Raw genomic sequence first — 27,374 nt, 5'->3', positions numbered from 1 at the left:
GTGGGCCACAAATGGCAAATACTAATTACAATTGTCTAAGCAGTTGAAACTTAAACGTCTATCCCTTCATAGTTAGACTGTCAAAATTATCATTAGCTGTATAACTATGGTTCCACCCATTTATTTCAATAAACAAATCGTAATTAGCATGAATAGATTGAGAAGAAAGGACATATTTTCTTTTCTTTTTTTTCTCTGTATCAAAAATAATTTTTTTCCTTCTATGCAATTAGTTTTTTATATGAAAATAAATGGCGTAGTTCATAAAATTAAAGATCGCTGAAAAATGCAGATTCTCATGTTTCAGAGGATAATTAGGCCAATATTTACAAGGTTTATAAAATGATGTAAAAATCTTCTTTGACCACAACTACAAGTAACATATTCCTATGTGTGGACAGTGGACTCATATTTTCAACTTCGAGTTAAAGCAAAGTTAGTTATCTCTTTGAATGGTTGTTTCTTGCACTCTATTACAAAATAATTCAATCTATGCACCATGATAGTAAACAATACATAACTCACAATATTCACTAGTTCACAATAAAAAATAAGAAAAATAAGAAAAAGTTTTTGTCAATATCCAATAGTCGGAATGAAATATATTTCCAATTATTTACATGAGTAATTTTTATTGTGGATACTATAAAATTAAAAAATATACAAACAAAAGTAAAAAGGAAATCATGCACGTACAAAATAATTCAAATTTTTTACCTCCGATTTCCAAGTCCAACCGAGGACAATTACTTTTTTTAAAAATAAATTTTGAAAATTTCAACCGCCGTCAACTAACGTCGTTATTTTAGTCTCTATAACTTCTGCAACAGAAAAGCCCACCGTCACACATTTCACACACTGGGAGTTGAAGAAAGCTCATGATAAGGAAATCCAGAAGCCAAATTAAGCAAAAAAAGATTTGATATTTAGCATACCCGTGAGAAGAATTTCCTACATTTTCAACTCTTCTGCGTTTTGCTTGCACTAAACTGTAACTATCGATCAAATTTTCCTTTCTGTTTTTGTTTTATAAAATTATGATTTTTTTTTTTTACCGCAGATCTGACTTTGATAAGAATGTGGGTGCTGGAATTTTTTCCTTTTTACGAAATTTAACTGAACTTTGAAACTGATTTAGAGTAATTCTTCAAAATTTAGAATTTTCAATGTAATATTATGCGGCAAAGTATGCATTTTTCATTTTATCATCTGGTACGCTGTGCACCCAGAGTTGTACCTGGTAAGAAGCTAGAGCATGGACTAATGAATAATTAGGGGTGTTGGCTGATTTTTTAAGCAATGTTGTTGTCACAATTAATTTTACATACTATCACGGAATGTGGAGAAAATATTGAAGTTATAATGTCTAGATTTCTATTGACATGGAAGATATTGAATCATCTTTGTGTCTGAATGAATATATGATTATGGTTATGTTTGTGTATTTTGGAAAAAGGAAGCTTATTGCCACCAGAAGTAAATATGATCATAGGCTTGTGTTCATGTTCTGGTTCATCTGTGATAGATAGCTCGGATAGTTCAAGATTAGAAAGCATTAACACAGCCCTTTCAAAAGGACCAAGTTTTGTGAATTGTTGTGAATGCTATCAAGTTTTTTAAAGTGTTTTAGATGTTTCTTTTGTTGCTTGAGATTATGTGGTGGTATATGTTGTTAAAATTAAAACAGTGCTTTTGTTTATCATCTTAGTGATATGGAGATAGATGGCAGTGGTGTTCATATTGACAAGGAGCCGGATGGTGTCATTGTATACGCGAATGGTGTCACCCACGGTTCAGGTTGTGGAAATACGTGCGAGCAGGATGTGCCACAGCTGCCTGAGATTATCGACATTGATCCTCAGCTCGTTGATGTATCAGATGAGAATGCCGACTGTGTGGTGAAGGAGTGCAATAGCGTCAAGTCAGTGGAAACAAAACCTTGTCAGCAGGAGAGTGTTCCTGAATCCAAGAGTGGGATCGAGAAGGATGGTGTGACATCGGAAGGGCAAAAGGCGAGAGATCATGATAAGAAGGTACAACCTTGTGGAAGAAAAGCTACCAAGCCAGCTCTTGGAACCTGCAAAACAAAATGCACAGTTCCACAGCCATTTGCTCTAGCAACTGAAAAACGCGCTTTACATGGAGCCAGTCCTAACGGAGGTGAGTGCGGCAATACCACTGATGGAGACAAGCCATCATATGTTCGTGCCCCGCTGCAGCCTAGTTCTGTGAAGCAGAATCTGGTAAATTCTCAGACCAATTAGAACATTTATCTGTTTGGATATGTCATTCGGTTTTCTTGAAAGTTTATTAAGGTATTACAGTAGTGACTCTTTGAGCATGCGGGTGCAGATGGTCACACCTATTGTCCAAAGGAAGCCACTGCATCTCGATAACAAGGAGGTAGCTGACGAAGAAAACTGCTCCGTTACCTCACCATATCCTGTTTTAGCACAAAGCTATTTGTTTGATAGATTATTACCACACTATCATCATCATCATCATCATCATTATAGCAGTAGTATCAGTGTGACTGCTTGTCTTGATTTACCTCAACTATAGAAGCACTGTTGCGCCAGCGAGAAAGTATAAGATAACAGTTGCCTCAGCCCCAACGTCAGCGAGCGTGCTGAAAGAAGAAGGGAGGTACTATAGTATCGATTGATTTTACCTTGCAAGCAAAGTAGAATATGTGATTATGTCCTGTTTTGAAATGATGCTCGTTCGTTTTAGTTTTTCACAAAATTGGAGGAAAAGCATCAAGCACTAGAGGCTGAGAAAAATCAGTATGAGGCCAGGAATAAGGTAGTCACAATTTTGAAATTCTTTGAACTTTTGCTTTAATTCGAACGACTTTTCCAGCTTCTCGATTTGGTAGGAAGAGTCTGAAGCAGCAATCAAGCAACTGAGGAAGAGTTTGAATTTCAAAGCAAGCCCAATGCCGAGCTTCTACCATGACGGACCACCTCCAAAAGTCGAATTGAAAAAGGTACTACAGTTCATTTGCTCTGACAATTGAAACAAAATCTATGAGTAGCATTTGCATTTTATTGTTTTTTTTTTCGTAAAATCAGCCACCTCCCACTCGTGCAAAATCTCCAAAGTTGGGTCGAAGGAAGAGCTTCAGTGATAGTACAAAAGATTCCAATAGAGGGGCAGATGAAGCTGGCCACGGTTTTCACATTTTCAGAGACAGGAAAACCGGGAGTGATGAACGGAATGGCTGGAAAAGTCGAGAACACGGGGGGGAGATGGATGAGTCGTTCACATCTAGCCTGATCGGAGAGAGGCACATGGACATTGCTGTGCATTCTTGATGAGCAGTTGTAAGTTATTTATTTAGTGTTGGAAACAAGTTGATCTTATTGAGAGATGTTGATCCAAAATTCAATATGAGTGGCTTGTATTTATAATGATGCGTGTGAAGTGTAAATTTATGTAACTTATTCAGATGTATCTGTAAAAAACTTTTGTCTGATCATGAATTCCTTTTCCATTAGTCTGAATCATATATGAGTTTATAGACTATACTTGCAGCTTCAATTTAAAGAAAATTAATTTTAGAAAAAAATAAAAAATAGTATTATAGTTCATATATTTAAATTCAAGATTAGAATTCAGAAAATGAATATTAAATATTTGTGTATTAAGGCCATCCGCAATGGGGCGGACGATGGCACGCCCGATGGCGCGCATCGTCCACGCTCGCCATCATCCGCCCCATTGCGGGTGCGTGACATAGGCCGCGGACGATCGTCGTGCCCTATACTAAGGGCGTGGAGTATAGCGCGGACGATGTCCATCGTCCACGCCATTGTCCGCCCCATTGCGGCCTACGCGGACGATAGGCCATCAGCAGCCACACTGTGGGCTACGTGGACGATGACACGCGTTTTTTATTTTCTATTTAAATCTCGTTTCTCATTCATTTGTACATACGAACATATCGACTATCTCTTTACATATTCTCTTTCAACATCCAACCAAAATAAATCTCGGAGACGACACCAATAGTTCTAGTTCGTCTGAGTCCGGTAGTTCGACGTCAGAAGCATTAGATGCAGCCGTTGAAGAGGCCATGGCGGCATGCTATGCGGCAATGCAGCGCGAGGAGGAGGCGGCGGCAGCGGCGGCTGAGCAAGTCCATAGGCCTATTCGACATAGGACGTATGTCCGACGCGACCACCCGGAAGCTCACAGACGTCTGGTTGAAGACTATTTTGCCGATAAACCACGATGGGGTCCGACTGTTTTCCGCCGCCGGTTTAGAATGTCGCTGTACCTTTTTCTCAGCATTGTTCGGACATTGTCTTCACGTGATGAATACTTCATGTTTCGGGAGGACGGCATCGGCAAACCCGACCTTACACCATTGCAAAAGTGACGACTGCTATTCGTCAGTTGGCATACGGCACCACGGCGGACCTTTTTGACGAGTACCTCCACTGCGGGGATTCTACAGGCCGCGAGTGTCTGAAGCGCTTTTGTCGGGGGATAGTAGAGGCCTATGACGACACATATTTGTGCAAGCCGACTGCCACTAATTTCCAGGGTCTGATGCAGATGCACGAGACGGCGCACGGGTTTCCTGGGATGCTCAGGAGCATCGACTGTATGCACTGGCAGTGGAAGAATTGTCCAACGGCGTGGAGAGGCCAATTCACAAGTGGATACAAGGGCAGCCACCCGACGATGATCCTCGAAGCCGTCGCTGACCATCGACTCTGGATCTGGCATGCTTACTTCGGCGTAGCCGGGTCGAACAACGACATTAACGTCCTCAACTCGTCCACCCTCTTCACCGAGCAATGTAACGGCAACGGCCTGGCCATCGAGTTCACTGCCAACAGACGCCAATACCATCTGGGGTACTACTTGGCCGATGGCATCTACCCATGGTGGCCAGTTTTCCTAAAGACGATCAGCTGCCCAATTGGTGAGAAGAGGGTTTTATTTGCGCAAAAGCAGGAGTCGACGCGGAAGGATGTCGAGCGGGCATTTGGTGTGCTCCAATCACGGTGGGCAATTGTGAAAGGGCCGGCTCGTTCCTGGTACAAGGAAGTCATCACCGATGTCATATATGCTTGCATAATCATGCACAACATGATAGTCGAGAATGAAGGCGGAAGCATCACCAATTGGAATGAAGATGACCGTGCATCTAACTCGTCCGGCACGTCGACCGAGACACCCGATAGAGGGTTACCGTTAGGCTTCAATGAGGTTCTATCTAGACAGGCCTCAATGCGCAACCAACAGGATCATGCGCAGCTCATGAGCGACATGATTGAAGAAGTGTGAGCTCGTAACCGCCGTCGTTGAGTTTGCGTTTTTTTAATTCGCATTGTAATGTACTCCCTCTGTCCCATTAGAAATGAAACGTTTTCCTTTTTGGTATGTCCCATTAAAAATGAAACGTTTCTAAAAATGGAAACAATACTCTCTCTACTTTTTCTTCTTTCTTACTTTACTCTCTCTTCATTAACTCACAAAACAACACTACATAAAATCCCGTGCCGAAAAGCAAATGTTGCATATTTAATAGGACGGAGGGAGTATTAATTTTTATTAAATGAAATGAAGTTTTTGAAATTCGTATTTTAATTTATTAGTTTTTTTAAATTCGTATGGATTTTGTAAATATTAAAAAAATGATGATGTGACGCGCCATAGGACGCGTCTTAGGCCTCCCACTGCAGGTGCATGTGGAGAGGTAGGAGGATAAAACTGATGACGTGGCGCTCCATAGGGCGCGCTTTAGGGCGCTCCACCGCTGATGCCTAAGTCAAGTAATCATAGTTAATAGTTAATTCTAAAGACATTAATTTGACTACATATAACATCGGTCCACGCTAGCTATCCTCATCGAGCAGATATTTCAGCTTCACCTACTAACCGGTTCTCTCCTCTCCTCTCCTCTCCTCTCCTCTCCAGTTACGTCCTCTGTGGTTCCTTACTGTTAAAAACTCACCGCGATTTCTACAATATTTTATGTCGGCTAAATATCACATACGTAAATTGAACTTTTAATTATTCAATATTCCATGGATATTCTCCCACTTTCAATAAAGCAGTCCCCAACCCTATATTATTAGGTCAATTTTATCACATTTTAACTCATTTAACTAATAGATGTATAGGAGTAGTACTTATTTTTAACTCTTTCCTCTATTTAAATAATTTTTCTTTACACTTATTTTTTGAACAAATATACTTTAATAAAGTTATATACGTATTTCCTCTATTTATATACTTTTTTTGTTCAAATATTTTTTTAACAAATATACTTTAATAAATTTTATTTACACGTATTTTGAACTCTGTCCTAACATTTATATTAGGACCTAAACCTCAATATTCAGAGTCACAGTGCCTCTCTCTAATATGAGTATGAGTGAACATTTGATTTTCAGATTGAATTTTTGCTTAATATGTATCAATTCAAAAATTCAAATTATGAGTGAATACAAATTTCGAAATGAGCTAAAATATTCGACAACATGGATCCGAATATCCAAATTTTTATAGTAAATTCAATTGGAACGAAATATAGTATATACTAATTTCGATTCCGTTCGAATCAAGAATATTTTTTGCTCGATCCCATATATAAGCACGATTTATATCTGAACTTAGATTTTTGTTGTCAAATACTCCATTTATTTGTTAATAAAATTTATTTCCCACAGCGTTGCTGAAAATTATCGACCATTGCTGGTATCAACTGTACGGAACCGTAAAACCCAATTTTATCCGAATCGAAACATCTGATCACCGTTAAAATAAAGTTTTTCTTCCAGGATTTGGATCCCCTGCTGTGGCTGATAGCACAGCAGGGGATGCTGTTACACACAGCACAATAATTTAATTTAAAATAATAATAATAAAATATTAATATATTTTTTTATAAAATAATGTATTGTGTGTGTAAATATTGGCACAGCCCCTGCTGTGCACAGCAGGGGATCCTTGCCCTTTGTTCCACCGCAGATCCTTCTCTCTCCTAGCCGATGTAGATTAAATTAAGAGCTGCTTGAAACGATAATCCCTCGTTGTTTCGGCTAAATGGAAGGGGGATGGGCTGGATTGAACAATAGTGCTATGGAATTTTTCAATAGCACGGCGGTGATGGAGGCGTTCGTCGACGTCTTGGTCTGCGTGGTGCCGATTTGGGTGGCGGTGATGATCGGATTGATGATCGGGTGGTCGTGGCGGCCGCGGTGGTCCGGATTGGTCTTCCTCGGCCTCCGATCTAAGCTCCGGTATGTTTGGACCCTGCCGCCGGGGCTCGGTGCGCGGCGCTTCTGGCTCGCCTTCACGGCGCTCTCCGCCTTCTCGCTTTGCCGCGGCCTCTGGTTTCGATCCCGTGGAATGAGCGGGAAGGTGGACAAGTCTTCGGCAGATTCGGCGTCTGATTCCGCTCAGGAGTCGGTTGATAATGGTAGTTGCGGTGATATGAGGTATGTATGTTACAATTCCTACGCAAATATTTGCATATTGATTTTTTTGTTGGTGTGTGGATTTATTGTAGGAGTATTCAATTTTGAAAATGATGCTTGACACAGAACATATATTATATTCGCATACAGTTCAGAAATGTGCTATAAATTGCAATTAATTGTGTGCTTAGTTCTAGTTTTTGTAGTGAGGTTAGTGGTTGAGGTGTTAGTAAAAGTTTACTTAGGAAATAGAGGACTTGGAATGCCTTTGGATTCGGGATGAAGAAAATGAATCTTCACTGTGATATATACAAACACGTGTATGATTACTATTGTTTACAATTCGAAGAGCTCTCGTGTTATCTTTAGCAGTTGTTTCACAAATTTGTAGAAGGAACACATGAATATAGTATGCCGCATTACTTTCCCAGAACTCTGTTTTGAATGATAAAGGTGTCAAGGAAGACATCTTGCATTTACGCTAATCATGTATGTTTAAATGCGTTAATGATCATTGTTGTTTCCATCTGTTAGCTCAGATAAGCGAGCAATATCTGCTTTAGGATTATCTATGGAGTCTTCATGGTTGAATCTTGGAAACATTGTTGCTTAAGAATGTTTGATTACCCTGCATATCTTATCGTAGGGTTTTGGTGAAATATGTGGAAGGAAATGGTGATTAAGTCGACTGGTAGTTATAGCCACATTTTCCATTATTTGACGTCACCTCTTTTGGTTATTGAATGATTTTAGATCGATTGGTTTCTTCCTCATGCTTTCTCAGCTTTCTTCTACAATATAGTTTAATTCCAGTAATAGAGCAATTCAGTAATATATTACCCTTTCTCATTTTGACCTTTTTGCTGTGAATGTTTGATGCATTTTATTAATTTTTTTCTTCCTGATTACTGTTTAGTTAGTGGTTGTTAACACACAGCCAGTTCTTCATTAAATTAATGGGAAAATGCTGTCTGGTTGGTATACTACTCAAAACCAATTACTGTTTTGATTTGATCAGTGGAATATATTTATAAATATATGATGCTCATTATTAGCTTTGCTCCTTCAGTAGGCACCTAACTGGAGCTCCAGATGGAGAATCGAATGTTGTCACAGAAAAAGACTTGGAGCACCTTTTAAAGCTTCTTAATGTGAAAAATGGAGACATGGCATGGCAAAACATGATGGAGCGTTCCACAACAAACATGCATTACCAAGCTTGGCGCCATGAGCCTATGGTATGACTTATGAGACTATGAGTAGGAGGTGTACTTTGTACATCTTGGAGTTTTGGATCAGGAAATTGTGTCTATATGTTCTCTAATGCATGAGATATAATATATTGATTATAATAAAGATGATATTGTACATCTGGTTTTATGTTGTAGGTTCTTTTCAACAATATCTCGTCGAACACTTGCCATATTGGTGACTCCGTGGTTCATGTTCTTATGTCTAGCATTTGAGAATCACATGAGACTTATTTCTATTTTCTTGTTACCATCAGTCTTTCATCCTACTATTAGGAAATGTTTTTCCATAGGACTTGCAAAGATCATGAATATTGAATCCTGATTCTTTATGTTTTATTCACAGAATGGCCCAACAGTTTACCGAAGCAAAACCATTTTCGAGGATGCAGCTCCAGAGCTTGTCAGAGATTTTTTCTGGGATGATGAGTTTCGGCCTAAATGGGATCCTATGCTCGCATGCGTCAATATACTGGAAGAATGCCCTATTACGGGGATGATGACTATGCACTGGATTAAGAAGGTATTTTAAGCTGAAGCAGCTGTGCGTGCCACTTCAATACTTTCATATTTGCTTTCTTGATGGATTTTCACCTAACAACACTAATTATTCCTGCCTATACAGTTCCCTTTCTTCTGCAGCGATCGAGAATATATCATTGGTAGGAAAATATGGGAACAAGGAAACACATATTATTGTGTGACAAAGGTATGGTATTTGACTCTACATGACATGTATTTCCGCTACCATTTGCATCTTATGGAGTTGAAAACCCCCTATTAGGAACTTGCATTTTGCGTTTCGATTGTGTTATACAATATGGTTTTACTCCAAAACTTTATGGGCAATGGATATTACTCTGCAAATGCTGTCGGTGCAGGGAGTACCATATGCAGCTTTGCCAAGGCGTGACAAACCTAAGCGTGTCGATCTCTATTTTTCGAGCTGGGTTATCAAGCCTGGTGAGCATTCGTTACCATATGGCATTAAGATCTACTCTCTATCTCTCATTGTAACGAAATGCAAAAACATGCAGTTCAATCGCGTAAAGATGGGCATACATCAGCATGCGAGGTCACACTCATTCACTATGAAGACATGGGGATCCCAAAAGACGTTGCTAAGCTAGGCATTCGTCATGGGATGTGGGGAACTGTGAAGAAGCTACATGCTGGCTTTAGAGCATACCAGAATGCTAGAAAGCAAGAGTCATCATCACTAACCAGGTGTGCTATCATGGCTAGAACAAGCACGAAAATCTCTTGCAAGGAAGGAAATGATCCTAAGGAGCAAGAACCCGACGAACGACAGCAAAGTGAGTTGGCAGGTGTGGACATGCAGAGAGGTGGCCGTGGAATCGATTGGAAGTGGGTAGCGATAGGTGGAACATTGGCCGTTGTTTGTGGACTAAAAACAGGTATGATTGGTAAAGCGTTGGTGATTGGAGGAGCAGGGCACAGGATTGCCACGAGAGGAGGCAGTGGAAGGCGATAGTCGGATGAAAAGAGGCTTTAGAATCAGAGTAATGCAGCTATAAGAGGTGTACCCTTTGTCATTGCATATTTGATTATTACTCTAGTTTTGGATGTTCCACGCCTTGTCCAGATCCTAGTCATGGCTTTTCCTCGATGTACTGGCTACAACATCATAATTATGTGTTCTTTTTCTTTATCCTCGTTTGCAACTTTAAAATCGAAATAAATATGTAATATTTTTTTGTCTTTAATTAAATCAGTGGTAATTAAATAAGTGCATTATGGAACATTTCGGAGAAACTATTCATTTATTATTTAAAATTTACAAAATGCATTAAAATCGAAACCAGGTGGGATGTGAGTAGCGCCCGCAACACTATCGGGTGCTGCTCAATGGTGTTTCACCGCAAGACTGTGTTGTATCGGATGTGTGTGCGTACGCTCCATGGACCATTTTACGCAACATTGCATATGCTCGTATGTCACTCGCATTAAAAGAGGGCAGCCTTCCTCATTAAAGTTATCAAATAAATAAAAAGAGGGAGGGCATCCTTCCTCATTAAGTTATCAAATAAATAAAAAGAGGGCCTACATAACATTTTAGACATATTTCGATGGACTGGTCCAAGATGTGTTATTAGCTACACGTCGGTTAGTTTGTTAGTCACATGCACTACAACAAATTCCAAGTTTCAACAATTCTGTAATAGTAGTAGACACTAGTAGTAACTTTTATCTCTCTTTGTGTTCATGATATGTTTTCTGTAGGCTTAGGCCATCTGCAATGGAGGCCAACGGGGAGGCGCACCAAATAAATAGAAATTTAAAGGTTGTGTTATGTATGGTGGACTCGAATCCGAGATATTTGGCTTCAGACATTATCACTCTATCATTAGGCTAACTCATACGCACATTTTATTTATTGGCGGTGTGAATTGACTGGCCACTGGTTTTGGTGCCATTGCGTATGGTCTTACAAATGCCGTATATGTCTATACATGTATAAATATATTTATTAAACCTGTTACAGTAACGTCGGTCTATACATGTAGTACAAGAAAACAAATCTAAATTTAGAAGTACAGAAATCGAAATAATGTAAGAATATATCTAATCTGTATTTGGAAAGAAGAAAGGCGTAATTTTATTAGATTGCATTTTCCAGAGCCATACATTTGTTTATAGGTTAATAATGTATATTATATATAAAAAATCGCCTCATTAATTAATTAATAAAAAGAAAAATAGATAAGTGCTCCATACTGTTAAAGCCTTTATGATGAAAGCAACTTAAAATTTGGGTTTATTAGGACAATATGAATGGATGGATGATGTCTCGTGGGGTGTCTCTATGCTTGAACACATTTGATAGAGACTTGACTTTCATATATTTTTAATTGGTCATTTGAATTTGAGGTTCTATTTTCCTACAAAAATGTCACCATTCATAATTAGCTTCTTGACATTGTTATTATTATGATTAAAGATACACTATCATCAATACTAACTGCTTTAAACTTATCAACCTCAATAATAATTTTAATCTAAAAGTGTGAATTAAATTCTTAAAAATAAATATGTAACCTATATAGGGTACAATAAACCTTTGATATAGTCTATATATAAAGCATGAATAAATGGGAACCTACATGAAATGTGATAGTATATCACTAAAATGTAAGTTGATAAGTGCCTATAGGCTGGTTAAACTAGAGGTACTTAATCTATCAATATATAAAGGGAGAGTTTTTTGGGTCCATGTGGCACAGCTTTGACGGGAAAATTTTTTATTGGTTGAAATGTATTCATTAAATAAATAATTAATTGAAATAGAAATTTTGATAAATTGAATACTGTTTTTTATCTTGAAAAATATATTACAAAAATTTGCAGTATCTTTGAATTCGGTAAAATCTTTCAAAAAAATAAGTATTTAGTGACAAATTAAAAAAATATTGGAAGAGTAAAAGATTAACATGCTGAGACCATATAAAACTGAAGTATCATTTTTCTTCTCAAAGGTGGATCCCGCGCACGCCTCTATTTTCTTTTTCTTTTTTTATAAACTGTACACAAGTTCGATTAATATCCCTTCTAACTTTCAATTATATGAATAAAACTGAGTGGTCATAATAGACATTTGTTATTACACATTTTTCAAATTAGAATGATTTTCAATTTTGGATATTTGGATTTTATGAAACTAGTATAAATGTACTCCACTTTATAGTATATAATTATAATTGAGCGTTTATTTTTTTGTGTTTTATCAATAGTGATATTACTGATAAAAATATTAAAAATTACTATTATGTATTGTATTTGGACTGTCTCCCATAGTTGATAAATTATTACTACTATTCAATGTACAAACAAATCTTACCTAAAAGACAAGATTTCAATTCTTCCTCAATTGGCATGAATAGTGCGGACCTCATCTCAATTGTAAGGCCCCCAACAATTAATTAGTGGAAGGTAAACACCATAATTCCCCCAATTGAATCAAGAATTGGCCAATTCTTACATAGTAACATGCCCTTATAGATTTGGAACAATACCAAAATATCATTTTAGAATATTGAAATATATCTAATAATAATATAATGCAATCTTTTTGAAGTTTATTTGAATAATTATCTATTGATTAAAAAGACTAATTCAAACCTCTTCTCCAAAAGAATACCTTTTGCTGGAAAACTTTTTCAAAAAAGTGTGCAATTTGATTGATTTATATTACTCTCTCCGTCCATTTTTAGTATCCTATTTGAGTTTGGCACAAGTTTTAAAAAATATAAATAAAATTTGGTGAAAAAAGATTGTAATGTAGAACCTACTTTTGTGTATATTAGTTTAATAATAAAATGAGAGTGAATAAAAGTTAGTAGAAAGTGAGTCCTACATGGGACGGAGGGAGTACAAGATATTAGCATGTGGTTATGGGAAAGCAGTGTTACAACAACTCACAAAAATAAATTTTATTTTTACATATTTGGTTAATAGATTCAAACGCGAATCAATCAATAATTCTTGAGCATTTTGCCATGTATAATTTCATTCTTAAAGTGCTAAAGAAGCTACGAAATATTGCAATGCCGATTTTCAGTCTTTAAGGTGCAGAAGAAGTTAAGAAATATTGTATTGCCGATTTTTCAGTTTTGAGTGTTGTTTTGTTTTAAGTTTTTGTTCCTATTTATGAACATCAATGTTTTATTGATCAAAATTAAACTATTTATTTATTCAAATTATATGATTTTTTCATCTTTGATCCTTAGTAGAACTGTTTCTTTGTTTGTATATATTATTCTTATCTATGCCATAAGCTTTGATCCATAGTCACACATCTCCTCTTTGTGTTTATAGTTTTATGACTACTTATATAATTAACACATATTCTTATGTATGAGCTTCATTATATTCTTTTTATCCTTTGTTTACTTATCTTAGAATTTATTATCATTATTTGAAAATTCTATGTCCCGTGCTATGCACGGGTGATAACACTAGTTATCATTTAATTTAGAGTTATGATCTAAAAAAATCACTTACCATCATCTATAAAAGGAAAGAAAATTTCGAACTCAAAAGTACCAAAGTATACACATACATGGTACATAAAGGTCAAATCAAAGCATTTGGTAGATACTGTTAGAGTGCACAAGTGGGGGGAGAAAATGGAACTCGAATATAAGTGCAAAAGATTTGGACCATTTCTAGAGTTTTGGTGTAGATAATTAGTGGTACCACATGAAGCTTGACTAAAGATAAGATATAAATTCAATTAGATTCTACCTAACCAATCTTAATTCTTGAGAATTAAGATGTAATCTACTATATTCCGACAGCCTAATTGCTAATATGTGCGGTCCCTTTCCTTACATCATGCAAATCGACATGTATAATATTGTAAGTATATGCATTTTCATGGTTATGGATGTAGTGAAAAGTGAGATTATACGTATATGGATAGTATAGGTACGGTGTATTTGTATTTTGAGACCGACGTGGAAGTATCTCAGCCATTATTACATCAAACTCCTCATTTCCTCTCCTATCACGCCTGCTTCAACTTACCACAGCTTTCCCACTTCTCTCTCATCCTCTCTCTCTCTCTCTCTCAATATATATATATATATATATATATATATATATATATATTTATGTGTATGGGTTGCATGTATTTGGATTCCATTTGTGTATTTCCTAAAGCAGAAACGGTTTGAATGCATTATTGTGGCCAACGATAGGTGTGATTTCTGTCTCGATTTCGCTTCAATTCAATGAGTTTTGTTACTTTAATTTCTTAGCTAGTTCGTATTTTTATATTGATTGCTTTTATTCTGACTCTGGAAATTGTTCAGGCATAGCATTTGAATTTTCTAATTTTTGGGTTGTGTTTGAAGCTTCTGTGAATTTATAGACAGTTGATATCTTCTAATCGACAATTTATGGAAGAATTGGTATGATTTTCTCTTCTCGTGTTGCCAATTTTCTGATCCGATCACCGGCAAATTGTTTATGAAAAATTATGAAGTGTGTGTGCATAATCAGGATTAATGATGCTTATAGGTTGAGTTTTTTTTTTTGGAATAGATACAAATAGTTGATGATATTCAATGCAGCAAATTTGAAGGCTTATAGGTTGAGTTTTTTTTGAATGGTGCATATAGTTGGTCATAATTAATGCAGCAAATGTTGAGGCATTCAATTTGAATACCTTATGTCACCAATTGGTTTTAAGATGTAATCGTGCTAGGATCTGATTGGTCTCGCTTCGTGTAACAACTATGAAAACAATCAATTTATTGGCTTCAAAGTGAGCTATATTTACCGACATCTGGTTTTCATGGCAGGAGATATGATTTGAAATGCTATTTCATGTCAAAAGACGAAATCTTTTCAAGAGAGAATCATGAATACAATATCGATTGCTCTTTTGATCTCGTTGTTCTTTGTGTTCCCATTTGTTTTGGAACGTTGATGACTTCAAAACATCGATTTAGGTGTGCAAGAAGGCTTATTAGGCCTACTCTTCATCATACTATGACATGTTTGTTGTGTTTATTTCAGGAATCGCAGCGACTTTTGAGATGGCGAATGTAAATGAGAAGGATGTCGATTCAGGAGGTGAGGAGGATGTTACGAATTTCAGAATCCGCACGAAATTGCTGAGTAGTTGCTCAGGTGCAGGTGTAAATGCAGCATCAAGTGTGAACCTGCTGGCTTTTGCAACAACCGATCATCCCCTGTCTGAATTAGTCTGGTCACCGCACACCGGCCTCAGCCTCAAATGTGCTAATCGCGGGGACGATGCTAGGAAGCCTTTTCTCCTGTGGAATGTTGGACCGAGCACCATGGAGCGAGGAAATGGAGATGATCATGACATGATCATTGATAAGGACTTAGTAGGTCCAAGTCATGGTGAGTCCATTTCTATTGCACCTACGATTTTCGTGTTATTATTATCATATCAACATTTTTTCCCTTTGATGAAGATGTGGTCGAGAGGGAGGCGGATTCATTCCATCCGCGGACTGTCCTGACCGAAGAATCAAGGATAGAACTTGCTGGTATGGTAATATATAATTCTGTTTCTTTCATAAAAATGATGATTATCTGAGTTAATAATGTTTCTGTTTTTATTGTAAAGAAGGCGTGGTTCCTGCTACCCCGGCTAAAGGCTCGTGTATGGGAAGCAGGTGGACAGGGAAGGCGTTGTCGGATGGAGACATCTACAGGAGATCATCGGACGAAGATGATGACAGTGTGGAGAGTTCTATGAGCACTAGGCTGACTCCGAAGGGTGTGAAGAGGAAGATATGCGACGAAGATGCGATTCTCGGGAGCAAGAAGATGAAGCAGATTCATGGAAGCGATGGATCTACACTTGTGATGAAACCGGATAGTTCTTTCATGAAGTGGATATCGAACATGATGACCAACGGTCGTCCTCATCCTAATAACGAGGATTCTGAATCGCCCCTGCCTCTTGCTTGTGCGAACGATGTGTACAGTAAGAATTTCGTGTGCTTCAAACCGCGAGGCTCTGCAGCTGCAAGCATCAGCATGGGGTTTCAAGCCGTGTTCCAGTCTTTGTACTGTCGTGAGACGGATGAGTTGAGCGCAGGAGAGGAGAAGATGGTCGAGCCCATCGAAGTTTCTAGAGAAGGCGCGGTGGATGGTGTAAAATCACCTGAAAATATACATGTTGAGCACCTAGCCAAAGATACGGCTTCGGATGGAGTGGCCCGTGCTGCTGATGCTTTAGGCGAAGAGACGAAGATTCCTGAAAAAGAAGCGTGCCCGAATACGACAGTGGGACCGAGCAAACCTCGTACAAGTTTGTGGATTACTCGTCTTGCCACCAACACTCTTAGGTTGGAGAAAGGCAAGGAGACAGCTGAAGAAACCATCAGATGCTCCTCCTACGGTGTTTCTCCTACTCATCGGACTATCACCACAATGCGGAATACAGCTTCTAGGACGGAGATGTTTGACGCAATCAGGAGCCTACGGCTTAGTCGGGCGGATGTTATGAGGTAACGACCTTTGAGATATTCACATGTGAGATTGTGCCATTTTCTAAAAGTAGACCAACTTAAATACCTAGTGAGAACCTCACTAGGTTTTAATTGGTCTCCCTTTTACGTATAAGGTGCATTTCAATGTATGAGAGCGTATAGAATGACTTGGTGTACGGTTAATGTGAAATGGATGTTAGATGGATGGATTCGGAGGCTCCTTTGCGCGATCTAGACGGTTTCTTTGTGCGATTGCGGCTCGCGGGAGTAGGGGGAGGTAGTTACTATGTGGGTTGCATAACAGGTAGGAGGTGCTTTTGCATATGATGAATGATGGTGGTTGGTTTTTAACTTTGAAGGTGTGATTATTTTGTTGATTGGATAGGTGAAAGTAGTTCAAAGAAAGCCATCTTGGTGGATGTGGGAGGCGTCAAATCGTCCATTGCTACACAATATGTGTCTAACCATGACTTTCTTGAGGTTGTTACTACTCAATACATACATACATAGATATACTACAAGTACGACTTTTGTTGGTTTTGATTAGTGTACGTGGGCTTGGCAGGATGAAATCAAGGCTTGGTGGAACAGGAGCCTAGGTAGTGGCTGTCGGATTCCTTCCTTAGCCGAGCTCAACTCCAAGTTCAACAACCCACACACGATGGATGCTGGACGGAGAACAACGGAACAGTGAAGAAAGCAACTCTCTTTTTTTGTTTGCTTTGAAATGGATTATGGAATGCCTCCCTCCATTTTGTTTGTTTTCTCTCATATAATATGTATCTTTATATTATCAAACATGTTTTTGAACTCACTTACTTGGTGCCACAAATTTAATCAGACCACAATTGTATTGTATTTTTTCAAGGAACAAGCAAGAACTCAAGTAAGATATAGTAATTGTGATGTTCATCTTTATAAAATGGAAACCAATGGAGAAAGCAAAAAAGGAACGGTAATGAAATTTTGAATGAATTAAATTATAATAATAAAATTTATTGAGTTGAAACCAAATAACACAAATTGAACCGTGTGAGAAAATTTTATTTATATTGTAAAAACAGTAGTATTTTTTTTATGTTGCTGGGTGAAAAGAGTATTAGTAGTATTACATTTTATTTGTAGTAAATTATTATTATTATTATTAAACGGGCTGGAATTTATTGTTTGCTGTATTTAGCCCAGTAAAGCAAGGCCCATAAAGGCCAGCCCATTATCCTTCATCGCTCATTAATAAAGCCCTTGAAAGGTTCGAGCCACACTTTCTCTTCTCAGCAGCGAAAAACCCTAGCCGTAAAGCAAGCGTCTCACATTTACCGGAAGCTATGGTAAGCTATCTTTTCTCATCCCTAGTCCGGCGGCGTATGTATGGCCATAACTGACTGTCTCTATCTGTGTTGTCGTAGGCTGACGTTAATCCAGATGTCACCGCGGCGCAGCCTAAGAAGAGGACGTTCAAGAAGTTCAGTTTCAAGGGTGTCGATCTCGATGCGCTCCTTGATATGCCCATTGATGAGCTCGTCAAGCTCTTGAACGCTCGCGCAAGGCGAAGGTATGATATCTGTGTTGGACGTCTTTTTATTTCTGGAATTAGGTTTTATTTTTTTTCTTTGTATTTCTTTTGTTTTTGCGTTTTAAGAAATCAATTTATAACATGTGATGTTGTGGAGAACAGGATTGCACAGATTCAATAATTTAATATGCGTGTTTGATTGCTTGTCATATTTTTCTTAGGTAAATGTTGCTTAGATTTATGAATTTGGATAGAGGATCTAGATCTCGTTTGATTGAACATGTTGAACAGTGTCAACTTTGTCTTGAATTGATTTATACTGCTGCTGTTTTTTGTTATGCATAAGTATAGCGTTTGCATGATATTGTTAACCAGTTGATTTAAACCAATTTGAATGCCAGATTTGATTGTATCCTGTCTATTGAGTGATTGAATATGTGGCGTGTTTATGGTCTCAACTCGTTTCAAAATTTTAATTTGAACTTGTAATCATTCAGGTTCCAGAGGGGTTTGAACAGGAAGCCAATGGCTTTGATCAAGAAGCTGCGAAAGGCTGTAAGTCATCTTTACTTCTGTGGTTGTTTTCTTGACATCAGACTTGGTGTTCTAAAGATTTGTTTCTACCTTTACCGTGTTCCTAGTATTGAACTTTTTCATGAAAGCTCATTTGTATTTCATTCACTCCGGTATTGATGTGGTTTATTATCTCAACTTATGCAGAAACTTGAAGCTCCTGCTGGTGAAAAGCCTGCCCTTGTCAGAACCCACCTCAGGAACATGATCATTGTCCCTGAGATGATCGGGAGCGTCCTTGGGGTATACAATGGCAAGACCTTCAATCCAGTTGAAATCAAGCCTGAGATGATTGGTCATTATCTTGCTGAGTTCTCGATTTCATACAAGCCTGTCAAGCACGGTAGACCTGGTATCGGTGCCACACACTCGTCGAGGTTTATTCCTCTTAAGTGAGCATTCAATCAGTGGAAGGGAGCATTCTTCTGTCAGTGGGTGGAAAGATATGTTTACTATAAAATCCTAGGTTTTGATCTTTCTATGTTTTTCTTGGAGCATTGGATCTTTAAACCATTTTTGCTGTGTTTCTCACAAATTTCCCAACTGCAAGCTCTTATGATTATCAGTGTTATTGTTTTTTGAGGTTATTGTCTATTATATGCATGATTCACTTGAGTTTTCTTATTTGCGGTTTCTTTTGCCTTGTCTATTAATTCGTTTATTTATAATCTAAGTTCCATATAAGTTATCCTTTGAGAAATCCATGTTGCTAATTTGCGTTTAATGAAAAAGTGCGGATTTGCCAAAGTTGGTCGTATTGTGCCAACAAACATACACTGCAATAAAAATGGTTGTTTGGCGAACTTAGTCAAAATTCAAAATGGATTGACATTATCTAAAATGAATACTTGCGATATTGCAAAACTAGTGTTTATGTTTATTATAAAATCATTGAGATTTGAAGCATTATCGAACTTCGGTTTGGTCCACCCAAAGTCTCCGACTTGAGATTAATTTTACCAGTAGAGTGATGTCATTTTAAACAATTGTCAAATTGCAAGAGGAAACGAAATTATGAAAACAAATAACCTAAAACGATGTTATGGTATTATTCAAGACTTCAAATCACCACTGTATTACTGGTACTACATTTGTTTCTTGTTTCTTGTTTCTTGTTTCATCTAATGCAATATTTACAGTTTTATACCTACAATCATTAGTATAGATGTTGAACAGCAGAGAGTTGCACTCTCCAAAACAATTTAACCTTGCAGTGAATAAGAATCTAATACTCGAACAACAAAACTAAATACTATTGCAGCATATAACAATCTAAAATTCAAAAACAGGCAAGTAGTAAGCCCAACAAATTTCCAACTTAAACGAATTGCGTTAGAGGAAAATGTCATCTAAATATATCCATAAAACCTTGGCTTCTCCAAATTTGGATGCATCGTCTGTGGTTGATTTAGTCCACATCAAGATCCGACGAGCCCGCATAAGGATAAAAAGTACTGCGCAAAAAATCCCTGTCAAGATGAACAAGAATTCATCGACCTAACATTAAGCAATTCAATCATCACTACTGACCCATTTAAACATGTATCCATGATCATCGTTCCATGTGTATGGAATGTTCATACCGAAAATTCCAGCTACCAAAGAGTAAAATGGATAAGCATGCTGTTCCAGCGCTCAGAAACAGCTCCAACTGGCATAAGACGTGGAGAATATCAGTATTTTGGCAAGGCAGTAAGTATATGAGTAACTATATTGGATCTGCTAAGAGAGACCTGGATGAGCTGGTTACGATGATTATCAAGCTGCAATGAGGTGCAAAATTGAGGTTTAGATTATTAGCTATTTGTACAAAAAAAAGGCATATCAAGTTGTTTCTTTACCTGGATATTGATATAATCTTCAGTGTTATCGATGTATTCACGCAACTGAATAACATAACAGAGAAAATTATTAGAAAACAATGAATATAATGATATTTGGAAACATGAAATTAACTACAGAAAACCATTATAATGCAACATTTTAAATGATCTATACTCACATTTTAAGAAACATTTTAAACAGATTTATATTCACATTTTAAAAGAAACATCTGTAACAGATTTATATTCACATTTTAAAAGAAACATTTGAAACAAATTTATATTCACATTTAAAAAACTATGTATTCAAAGAGCAAGTAAAATGTTTACATACCGTGGTCAATTTGTTTAACGTGCCATCAATCTGCATGAAGTAGGCCTGTAAAACAAATAGTAAGTCATCCATCATTTTTCTCAAGAGACATGGCCGAGGGGAAGATGGTTCAAAAAATTACCTCATAGGCCTGTAAAATAAATAGTAAGTCGTCTATCATTTTTCTTAAGGGACCCGGTCGAGGGGAAGATTGTTCAACAAATTATCTCAAGAAGCATTTCAAGTTCCTCAACATCATTTTCATCCCCACGCATGGTTGCGATACTTGCCCTACTGGCCTTGGATATCTTGGAACCTATGGTAGGAGATGCAAGGAACCAACTAGCTGCACCCGAGTCACTCACAGGTGATGCACCAGCCAACTTCCTTGATAAGTAGAGGTCGGCCATATCATCGTCGTCATCCAAAAGCTGTTCCAGTTCGTCCCGCACCTTCAGAATGATAAAGGATAAGTCTATGTGTTAACAAATAAAATTTCAGTATGCAAAGAAGTATTTAACACAAATATAAGCAGCAAATAAATACATGTTTGTCCAATACAAATTGATATTTGCAATGAACTTCTCTTGATTTAGCTTTGCAAATATCACTTTCTGACAAAAAAAAACAAAAGCACAAGAGGAGTATATGCCGTTGTTAAAAGCAGTGCAATCAACTGAAGAATATAAAGAAAAACAAATGCCATACTGTAAACAAGTTGAGGTTCTACCTTTTGAACACGAGCAGTCAACCGAGTCATTTGACTCTTTAACTTCCGTACCCGGTCTAGATTACGGTTACTAATCTGTAAACAAGTTGCATATAGAAAATGAAGTTCAAAGTTATCCATAAACAAAAGGAGAAGTCAATTGTGCGAGCAGAAAGCCAGGTAAACTGCACTCTCCAATTCAATTGTGCGAGCAGAAAGGAAACTACAAATAGCTTCCAGTGCAACCTCAAGGGCCAGAAACTCAAATGGCGAATCTGCAGTTTATAGTGAGTCTATCAGCATTTACATTATATTGCATTGTAAAGAAAGCAAGAAGAAGAATGTCAAGAGAGAAAGCTTATCAAAATTTACATAAGATCTCAATGTAACAAAAGAAAAAAAAAAGAATGTCCAGAGAGAATGAGAGTACTGCAAGCAGACTCATTGCCTACATCAAGCAACGAAAACCACACTTCCCACATAAGCAAAACAAGGAATTTAGAGTATACCATCTTCTTCACCAGTCTCATCATGTTGTGCAGGCAACTCCTTGCCATCAGTGATGGCACATCACCATTAACTTCTTGATTATCAGTTAGTGGTTTCAACCTCCGAATTATCGTCCAATGGGTCACGAAGCAAAACCTACAAATAATTATTTTGAAACTGCGTCACATATAAGTGAAAACATCATACTAGTTTCCAATAGTCATTTCACAATTTTAGTTCATTATCATGATACTTAAGCAAAAGCACTTTCTTGTGCTTGCACCAAGATATAAAATTAAGTTAAAACTAATCCAACTGTAATCCTGCTCAAGCAACACACTATGCTGGTTATAGTTGATATATTTGGTCCAAACTAATAAGCAATAATATCATTAATGTCTCACAAACTACAAAGCAGGAATAAACGATTTGAAACAAGAGTAATGCTGCATAAGAAGAAGACATTAAACCGCACCTCTTCAGATGTGATTATTGCCTTGATATGCTGCACCAACAGAAACAAAAGACATTTAATAAAAGAAATTTACATTCAATAACATATCACATAATTAAAGGATATACAATGAACCATAAAAATGATCAAACGTCACATTTTAACAATGATGTTCAGGAGAAAATCGGATCCGTGGGGGAGTATACGACTACAATTACAAAAATGTAGTGTTCCAGAAATGGGAAAAACGTCAACTGAGCTGGCGTTTCATTAAGTAAAAACACCAACCCGGCTGACGTTTTAGCTTTTAATTTGGGAATTTAAAAAATATGTTTTAGCCAATGCGTGTTTTGCTTAATCACACCAATGCGGAGGGCGTGTTTACCAAAGAAGAAATTTGACTGAGCTGGCGTTTCATTAAGTAAAAATAGTCTCATTACCTCGCTTAATCGGATATTGTTAAGAAATTTGACTATTACTAATTAAGTTTAAAAGCATATTCTTTTCGGTAAGTAACTTTTATCGAAAACTTTGCATATTAACGTGAGACGTATAGTTATAGTACCGATGTTAAAATAATAACATAACTTAAATAAGTACAGATCGACCATTAATAAAATAAGCTATTTGTCACATTTCGCGATGAAATATAAACTTTAAAGTTGAAAAAATATACTGTATGTATTATTTTCACAACGGAAACCTTTTAACGGAAGGCTATTAAAGAGGTAGAGGAAATCGCAAAAGATAGCATCATATTCAATCTCTAGCAGAAAAGGATAGCTTTAAATTCAAGCGTGGATTAGAGGAATTTTATTTAATTTCTTTTACTTAATTTAAAATTTAGTATCTAAATTATGACACCTGGCAAGTATTATATATGTATCTCAAAGAACATAGTGAATACAAATATACATAGTATAGAAATGCAATTATTTTGGTTGGAACATAAATATATCAAGATCCGAGGAGGCCTTTGCAGTAGGCGAAAATCATTATAATGCAAAACAGAAGCGAGCTAAACACCCCACTGCTGATGACCACCTACAAAGTACAAACAAACATGAAGCAAATAATTAAACAGTTTAATTCAGTGATATATATATATATATAGTAGTGAACAAGAATCAATTAATCTAGCATAACATACTCACCCATTTAAACATGTATCCATGATTGGTGTTCCATGTGTATGGAATGTTCATACCGAATATTCCAGCTACCAAAGAGCTTATGTCTAAACATAGGTTTCCGGTGTTGAGAATCAGATCCAATTGAATCAGACGATTCCGATCTTTATCTAGCTGCGACCGATCGATATATGAGTTACAAAGCCGAGTTTAATCATATCATATGATGCACAACCACATCATTCTTTGTTTCTTTACCTTGATTCTCACATAAGCATTCGCATTATCAATGTGTTTCCCTAGCTGAATTACACAATACATAAAACTTAGTATTATAAACTAATAGTATAATGTGTAATCAATATTTCAAATTTTAATTATTACAAGGGCAATAAGATGATGATCTACATACCGTAGTCAATTTATTCAATGTGTCATCTATTTGCATGTAATAGGTCTGCAAACAATAGTAATAAAGTCATCTATCAAAGTTCAATTGAACTTGTGGAGAATATTGTGGTTCAAAAATATATATACCTCAAGAAGCATTTCAACTTCATCAACATCATTTTCATCGCCGGGCATGGCTGCACGCGACAAGTAGAGTTCGGCCATGTCCCCATCCTCGTGTAGAAGCTGCCCTAGCTCGTCTCGCAGCTTCAAAACCATAAAGGATAATAAGTCTATGAATAAAATTTCAACAATGCAAGATCATAAGGGGGGTTTGTTCTACCTTTTGAACACGAGCAGTCAGCTGAGCCATTTCACTCTTTGACTTGCGTACACGTTCTAGATTACTACTACAAATCTGGAAATTAACAAGTTGCATAGAGAAAATGAGTTTCAAGAGTTTAATAATGCATTTGATATGAAATGCTAACAAATTACCTTTGAGGAAAGCCTATCCAAAGATGGGTAAACATCAGTCTCGAGTTCAATTGTGCGAGCAGAAAGGAAACTACAGATAGATTCCAATGCCACCTCAAGTACTTGAAACTCGAATGGATAATCTATTGTAAAGAAAACAAAGAATGTTCATGAGTGTTGCATCAAGCAATCAAAACTACATAGGCAAAATAAAATAATGAGTTTAGTACTAGTATATACCATCTTCACCAATATGTGAAGAGCCATCACCATTAGCTTCCCGATGATCAATTTGTGGTTTTAATCGCCTTCGGAGTTCTTCTACGATAGGAACCACATTCTCATCCAACGGATTGCGAAGCAAAACCTACAAATAATTATTTAGAAATTGCATCAAATTTAGTATTAGAAAACTTTAACAAGTTAAACCCCATCACAAATAATTTTAGTGCTTAAATCAAAGATAAGTAATTTTTTTTGCTTGATATGAAAATTTTAGTTGAAACCGTCATTGTGGCTCACGTTAACAAATTTAGTAATTCAAAAGCATAAAACCTCACCTCTTTAGATGTGATTATGGCCTTGATATGCTACACTAATAAACAATAATGTTCAGAGCCCATGTTTGGATAATAATAATAATAATAATAATAACAATAATAATAATAATAGTATAAATAGGAAAGAAAATCTCAAATAAAAATCTCAAATAAATAAATAAAAAAAACAGCTAAGGAGATTCAAGAAAGTATAGTTACTATAATACTCCATAATATATTGATATACATATACATAATTTGATTCAAAACTTCACTGTTCCAAACGACTAATTGATTGGTAAAAGGGAATTCAATTCATAAGTCGGAAACAAAATTAAAAGTAAAAATAAAGATCCAAGCAATAAATGCAAGAAACCCCGAAAATCGATTAATAAATAAACATAAACCAAAAAGAAAAGTGGAAAAAGATTATTTGAAAATAGAAAAATACTATAAACATAAACCTAAAGAAGAGGAGAAAGTTTACTTCCAAATTGAGAATAATGGCTCCGTGCCGGGCGAGGATGGTGGGTGGGTACGACAATAGCGGGTCGAGAATGCGAAGATCACGAGCGTGTATTTGCACGCGATGCATGATTGCGTATTTGTCGACATCAAGAACGATTTCTTGACCCGTTGAATCCAATACGATCCACCTGTGCGACTGCGACCCGCCCCCCTTCTTCTTCATCCCGCCAAAAGCCGGCACAACTAGTAGCGGATCCAACATCTTCGATTTGGTTCAGCTCCGGTTTGAATTGCGTTAAATAATTACAACGACTTTTAATTGGCTTGCATGAGCGTGTTTCTTAGCAACTAATGTTGAGAGTATGTTTTGCAAACTATAAGTGTGATTATAAATCCAAGGATAAATTTGTATTTCGATTTGGATTAATATCCGATCTACTTAGGGAACACCTGATTTAAAAACTAATTCAGTTAAACTATATTAGGAAAAAACTTCAAAAAAACATAGAAATTTATCTTTTTGTTGTTTTTCAGTTTAGGATTTAATTTCAGTTATTTTATTTATGTCTATTTCTATCCCCTGCCTCCCTTAATAGAATAAACTATCTATTTAAGTTTATCTTTTCCTTTCCAATTAGCAATAGGATTTTTGTTGCCTATATATAGGGTCTATTGCTAGTTCGAATATTAGTTTTTGTTATGTTGGATCATTCTTGAGAGCAATTTAAGGCACAAATTAAAAGGGAAGATGTTGGAATCAGTAAGAGCGAAATATCCTGGCCAGTGGCGGATCCAGTGGGGGGCAGGTGGGGGCGGTTGCCCCTACCCGACCGTCTGGAGAGCCTAAATTTTTCATTGAATCAAACCGAAAATAGCATATCCGCCCCCTCCGTAGTGTGTAGAAATATTTTTGTTTTCAATAAATGTCATATAAAATGTAGTAGTCCAATGGTTTGGTTGTTGGATTTTTAACTAAGATATCTAGGGTTCAATCCTCAACAAAAACAAATTTTTTTTCATTTTTCATTTTTTATTTTATCCATTCATATTTCTTTTTATTATCAAAATAATACCTTTAAATACTTTATGTAATCTAAACTTTTACTAAGTTGCATATATTATGTTGTTATATTTATTCTTTAGTTAAAATCATTTTTAATCTTGTGTTAAAGTCTTTTTTATCCTATAGTACTTATAATTTGATCCATGCATCTTAATTATTCTCTATGTAACAAAATAAACATTTTAAATATTTTTGAAATATAAATATTTAGTGCTCTACTTATATCACTTTTGTATATAATATTTACAGTGATTTTAAATGTACATATATTTACAATAATTTTATATTTTAAAATAAATAATACATATTTGCAAGCTAAAGCATGTTTATATTTATATATTTTTTTATTTTAAAATGAATAATACATATTTGCAAGCTGAAGCATGTTTATATTTTATTAATGAAGCTAGTGCTACTTAAATATTAATATAATATTTATTTATTTTATTATTAAAAATAATATTAAATTAAATATTTAATATTTAAATATAAGTTCCGCCCCCGCCATTTTCGGGTCCTGGATCCGCCACTGATCCTGGGGGAAGGAAGAAGGGAGGGTGGGTAGTGGTGAAGTCGACGGGGGCGGTGGAGGAGGTCGGGGAGCAGCCGGTGATGCAGCGAACAGGCCTCCCGAGCCGAGACCTTCGTATGCTGGACACTGCTCTCTCTTACCCCTCCGCCATCATGGGAGATGAGGCCTTGGTTTTCTGTTGTGTTGTGGCAGTTATCTGGTACAAGAGCCAAGGTCTT

At 36.6% G+C, this 27,374-nt stretch overlaps 4 protein-coding genes and 2 pseudogenes across 13 annotated transcripts; 4 read left to right on the top strand and 2 right to left on the bottom strand.

The window, feature by feature from the left end:
* Window positions 1-1,273: 1,273 nt before the first annotated feature.
* Window positions 1,274-3,509, top strand: LOC121807279 (annotated as a pseudogene).
* A 3,425-nt stretch (window positions 3,510-6,934) lies between these two features.
* Window positions 6,935-10,361, top strand: LOC121806189 (stAR-related lipid transfer protein 7, mitochondrial-like). Of its 2 annotated transcripts, none has more exons than XM_042206137.1 (6): window positions 6,935-7,460; window positions 8,512-8,677; window positions 9,036-9,212; window positions 9,315-9,398; window positions 9,571-9,652; window positions 9,727-10,361. In XM_042206137.1, the coding sequence occupies exons 1-6, from the start codon at window positions 7,066-7,068 to the stop codon at window positions 10,182-10,184; spliced, it is 1,362 nt and encodes a 453-aa protein (XP_042062071.1). In that variant the 5' UTR covers window positions 6,935-7,065; the 3' UTR covers window positions 10,185-10,361. The 2 variants fall into 2 exon arrangements, with proteins under 2 accessions (XP_042062071.1, XP_042062070.1); XM_042206136.1 differs by having other exon boundaries at window positions 8,509-8,677.
* A 3,907-nt stretch (window positions 10,362-14,268) lies between these two features.
* Window positions 14,269-17,550, top strand: LOC121808373. Of its 9 annotated transcripts, none has more exons than XM_042208826.1 (8): window positions 14,269-14,409; window positions 15,233-15,289; window positions 15,347-15,583; window positions 15,658-15,732; window positions 15,813-16,701; window positions 16,884-16,987; window positions 17,069-17,163; window positions 17,249-17,550. In XM_042208826.1, the coding sequence occupies exons 2-8, from the start codon at window positions 15,253-15,255 to the stop codon at window positions 17,375-17,377; spliced, it is 1,566 nt and encodes a 521-aa protein (XP_042064760.1). In that variant the 5' UTR covers window positions 14,269-14,409; window positions 15,233-15,252; the 3' UTR covers window positions 17,378-17,550. The 9 variants fall into 9 exon arrangements, with proteins under 9 accessions (XP_042064760.1, XP_042064761.1, XP_042064755.1 ...); XM_042208827.1 differs by having other exon boundaries at window positions 14,270-14,409; window positions 15,353-15,583; XM_042208821.1 differs by having other exon boundaries at window positions 14,270-14,409; window positions 15,233-15,583.
* A 332-nt stretch (window positions 17,551-17,882) lies between these two features.
* Window positions 17,883-19,393, top strand: LOC121808374 (40S ribosomal protein S15-like). The gene is made up of 4 exons (XM_042208828.1): window positions 17,883-18,011; window positions 18,090-18,235; window positions 18,694-18,751; window positions 18,917-19,393. Exons 1-4 carry the CDS (start codon window positions 18,009-18,011, stop codon window positions 19,163-19,165), a joined length of 456 nt encoding a protein of 151 aa, XP_042064762.1. The 5' UTR covers window positions 17,883-18,008; the 3' UTR covers window positions 19,166-19,393.
* An 888-nt stretch (window positions 19,394-20,281) lies between these two features.
* LOC121807969 lies at window positions 20,282-22,663 on the bottom strand (annotated as a pseudogene).
* An 851-nt stretch (window positions 22,664-23,514) lies between these two features.
* Window positions 23,515-25,784, bottom strand: LOC121808414 (magnesium transporter MRS2-I-like). The gene is made up of 10 exons (XM_042208894.1): window positions 25,581-25,784; window positions 25,115-25,144; window positions 24,795-24,921; window positions 24,576-24,697; window positions 24,421-24,495; window positions 24,225-24,344; window positions 24,100-24,144; window positions 23,946-23,990; window positions 23,712-23,861; window positions 23,515-23,601 (listed from the first exon to the last, which is right to left on the bottom strand). The coding sequence occupies exons 1-10, from the start codon at window positions 25,782-25,784 to the stop codon at window positions 23,515-23,517; spliced, it is 1,005 nt and encodes a 334-aa protein (XP_042064828.1).
* Between the last annotated feature and the right edge of the window lie 1,590 nt (window positions 25,785-27,374).

The sequence above is a fragment of the Salvia splendens genome, chromosome 6 (genome assembly GCF_004379255.2).
Source record: "Salvia splendens isolate huo1 chromosome 6, SspV2, whole genome shotgun sequence".
Classification (NCBI taxonomy): Eukaryota; Viridiplantae; Streptophyta; class Magnoliopsida; order Lamiales; family Lamiaceae; genus Salvia; species Salvia splendens.
Note: the sequence above shows the minus strand (reverse complement) of the source record. Positions and strands in the feature narration are given on the sequence as shown.

Bases quoted from the DNA above. Each gene is read 5' to 3' on its own strand.
- LOC121806189 (XM_042206136.1), top strand. From the start codon at position 7,066: ATGGAAGGGGGATGGGCTGGATTGAACAATAGTGCTATGGAATTTTTC. The intron at 7,461-8,508 runs GTATGTATGTTA...TTGCTCCTTCAG, and splicing joins GGTAGTTGCGGTGATATGAG to TAGGCACCTAACTGGAGCTC. The intron at 9,399-9,570 runs GTATGGTATTTG...CTGTCGGTGCAG, and splicing joins CATATTATTGTGTGACAAAG to GGAGTACCATATGCAGCTTT.
- LOC121808373 (XM_042208819.1), top strand. From the start codon at position 15,211: ATGTTTGTTGTGTTTATTTCAGGAATCGCAGCGACTTTTGAGATGGCG. The intron at 15,584-15,657 runs GTGAGTCCATTT...CCTTTGATGAAG, and splicing joins CTTAGTAGGTCCAAGTCATG to ATGTGGTCGAGAGGGAGGCG. The intron at 15,733-15,812 runs GTATGGTAATAT...TTTATTGTAAAG, and splicing joins ATCAAGGATAGAACTTGCTG to AAGGCGTGGTTCCTGCTACC.
- LOC121808374 (XM_042208828.1), top strand. The intron at 18,236-18,693 runs GTATGATATCTG...GTAATCATTCAG, and splicing joins AACGCTCGCGCAAGGCGAAG to GTTCCAGAGGGGTTTGAACA. The intron at 18,752-18,916 runs GTAAGTCATCTT...CAACTTATGCAG, and splicing joins TCAAGAAGCTGCGAAAGGCT to AAACTTGAAGCTCCTGCTGG.
- LOC121808414 (XM_042208894.1), bottom strand. From the start codon at position 25,784: ATGAAGAAGAAGGGGGGCGGGTCGCAGTCGCACAGGTGGATCGTATTG. The intron at 24,345-24,420 runs GTAGAACAAACC...ATGGTTTTGAAG, and splicing joins TGACTGCTCGTGTTCAAAAG to CTGCGAGACGAGCTAGGGCA. The intron at 23,862-23,945 runs GTAAAGAAACAA...GATCGGTCGCAG, and splicing joins ATGCTTATGTGAGAATCAAG to CTAGATAAAGATCGGAATCG.